Genomic DNA, 1407 nt, shown 5'->3' with positions numbered 1-1407 from the left:
AGAACAAGGCCCTTGACAGTTTGCTGCCTGACAGGGAGGTTTCTGGAAATCTAGAGTCTTGACATATTACCTTTCGGAGATCCAGAAGAGGCAAGCCTTCATTTCTTCAGCAAGTCTAGTACTGTCTATTCCACTGTCATTCCCTGATGGTATACTAATCTTAGCTTGCATCTTTGACTAGTACTGTCTATTCCACTGTCATTCCCTGATGGCATGTTAATCTTAGCTTGAATCTTTTCAGTCATGGAGACAGTATTAACATTGTTCAATAATGTACAGAATGGCAGGTGATTGAAATATGGCACAGGCTTCAAAGATACTCTAATGTCAACAAGTTTTTGATTCTTGAAGTTTCTTTGGAGATCCAAAGGAGAAAGTGATTCTTGTAGGCAGAACTCTAAATAGATTCCAATATTGCTTCAAATGGTTACATCCTCCCTGAATAATCATGTTTTTCCAAATATGTACTTAGCTATTACTTACTTCACTGATTGTCTGGCCACACTTTGTCTTATCAGTAGAAAAATGATTCTCCAGGTGACAGGAAAGCACCAGCCATGCAGTGAGGTGGCCACCTGCTTAGGATTGGATAGTCCTAGGGTGTCTTCTAGAAGCCTAGGGTGATGGAATCTGCTAAGAACATTAAACACATGAGAAGCAGAGATCTAAAATTGTTCAAAATTAAGACTCATCACTGATGTAATAGCACAGAACAAAATTCTGACCCTCAGGTGAGATTATTTAATCAGTCTTTCACCTTGAGTTTTAAGACAGATAAGTTATACCATAGCAGGTCTGAGCCACAAAACGTTTAGAATAAATATTTACATAACACATTTGTATGTTTTATGAAGCTGTGAGAATTCACGGTGCTTCTAAATCAATCTAAAACAGACGTTTTATTGTAACTTTTTCATCTTATATGCATTTGGGTATGCCACTAATTGGATTTCTAGGTCTGTGTGCCACCATAGTTAAAGACATAGGATGTAACATAAAGTCCAACATTATGAAACATGGTTAATTATTTGTTAATGTCTGAATGATCCTTATATATCTATAGGGAGAATGATCCAAGGTGGAAGAAATGTCAAATGTGACCCTAGTGACCACGTTCTTCCTCTCAGGTATTCCCCATGCACCAGCTCTGGACACCATGCTCTTTGTAACCTTCTTGGTGATTTACATCCTCACTGTGCTGGGCAACTTCCTCATTCTGATGGTAATAAGGGTGGATTCCCACCTCCACACACCCATGTACTACTTCCTCACCAACCTCTCCTTTATTGATATGTGGTTCTCCACAGTCACAGTGCCCAAAATGCTGATGACTTTGGTGTCCACAGAGGGTGGGGCCATCTCCTTCCACAGCTGTGTGGCACAGCTGTATTGCTTCCACTTCCTGGG

General features: G+C 40.1%; 1 protein-coding gene across 1 annotated transcript in view; it reads left to right on the top strand.

Moving 5' to 3' along the window:
• Positions 1–1087: 1087 nt before the first annotated feature.
• The window catches only part of LOC116073598 (olfactory receptor 10G8-like), a 921-nt gene continuing 601 nt past the window's right edge, over positions 1088–1407 (top strand). Inside the window, exon 1 of the mRNA XM_031345682.1 lies at positions 1088–1402. Within this exon, the coding sequence (XP_031201542.1) occupies positions 1088–1402 (315 nt within the window). The remainder of the gene's footprint in view (positions 1403–1407) is intronic.

The sequence above is a fragment of the Mastomys coucha genome, unplaced genomic scaffold (assembly GCF_008632895.1).
Source record: "Mastomys coucha isolate ucsf_1 unplaced genomic scaffold, UCSF_Mcou_1 pScaffold23, whole genome shotgun sequence".
Lineage (NCBI taxonomy): Eukaryota > Metazoa > Chordata > Mammalia > Rodentia > Muridae > Mastomys > Mastomys coucha.
This window is presented reverse-complemented; position numbering and strand designations above follow the sequence as displayed.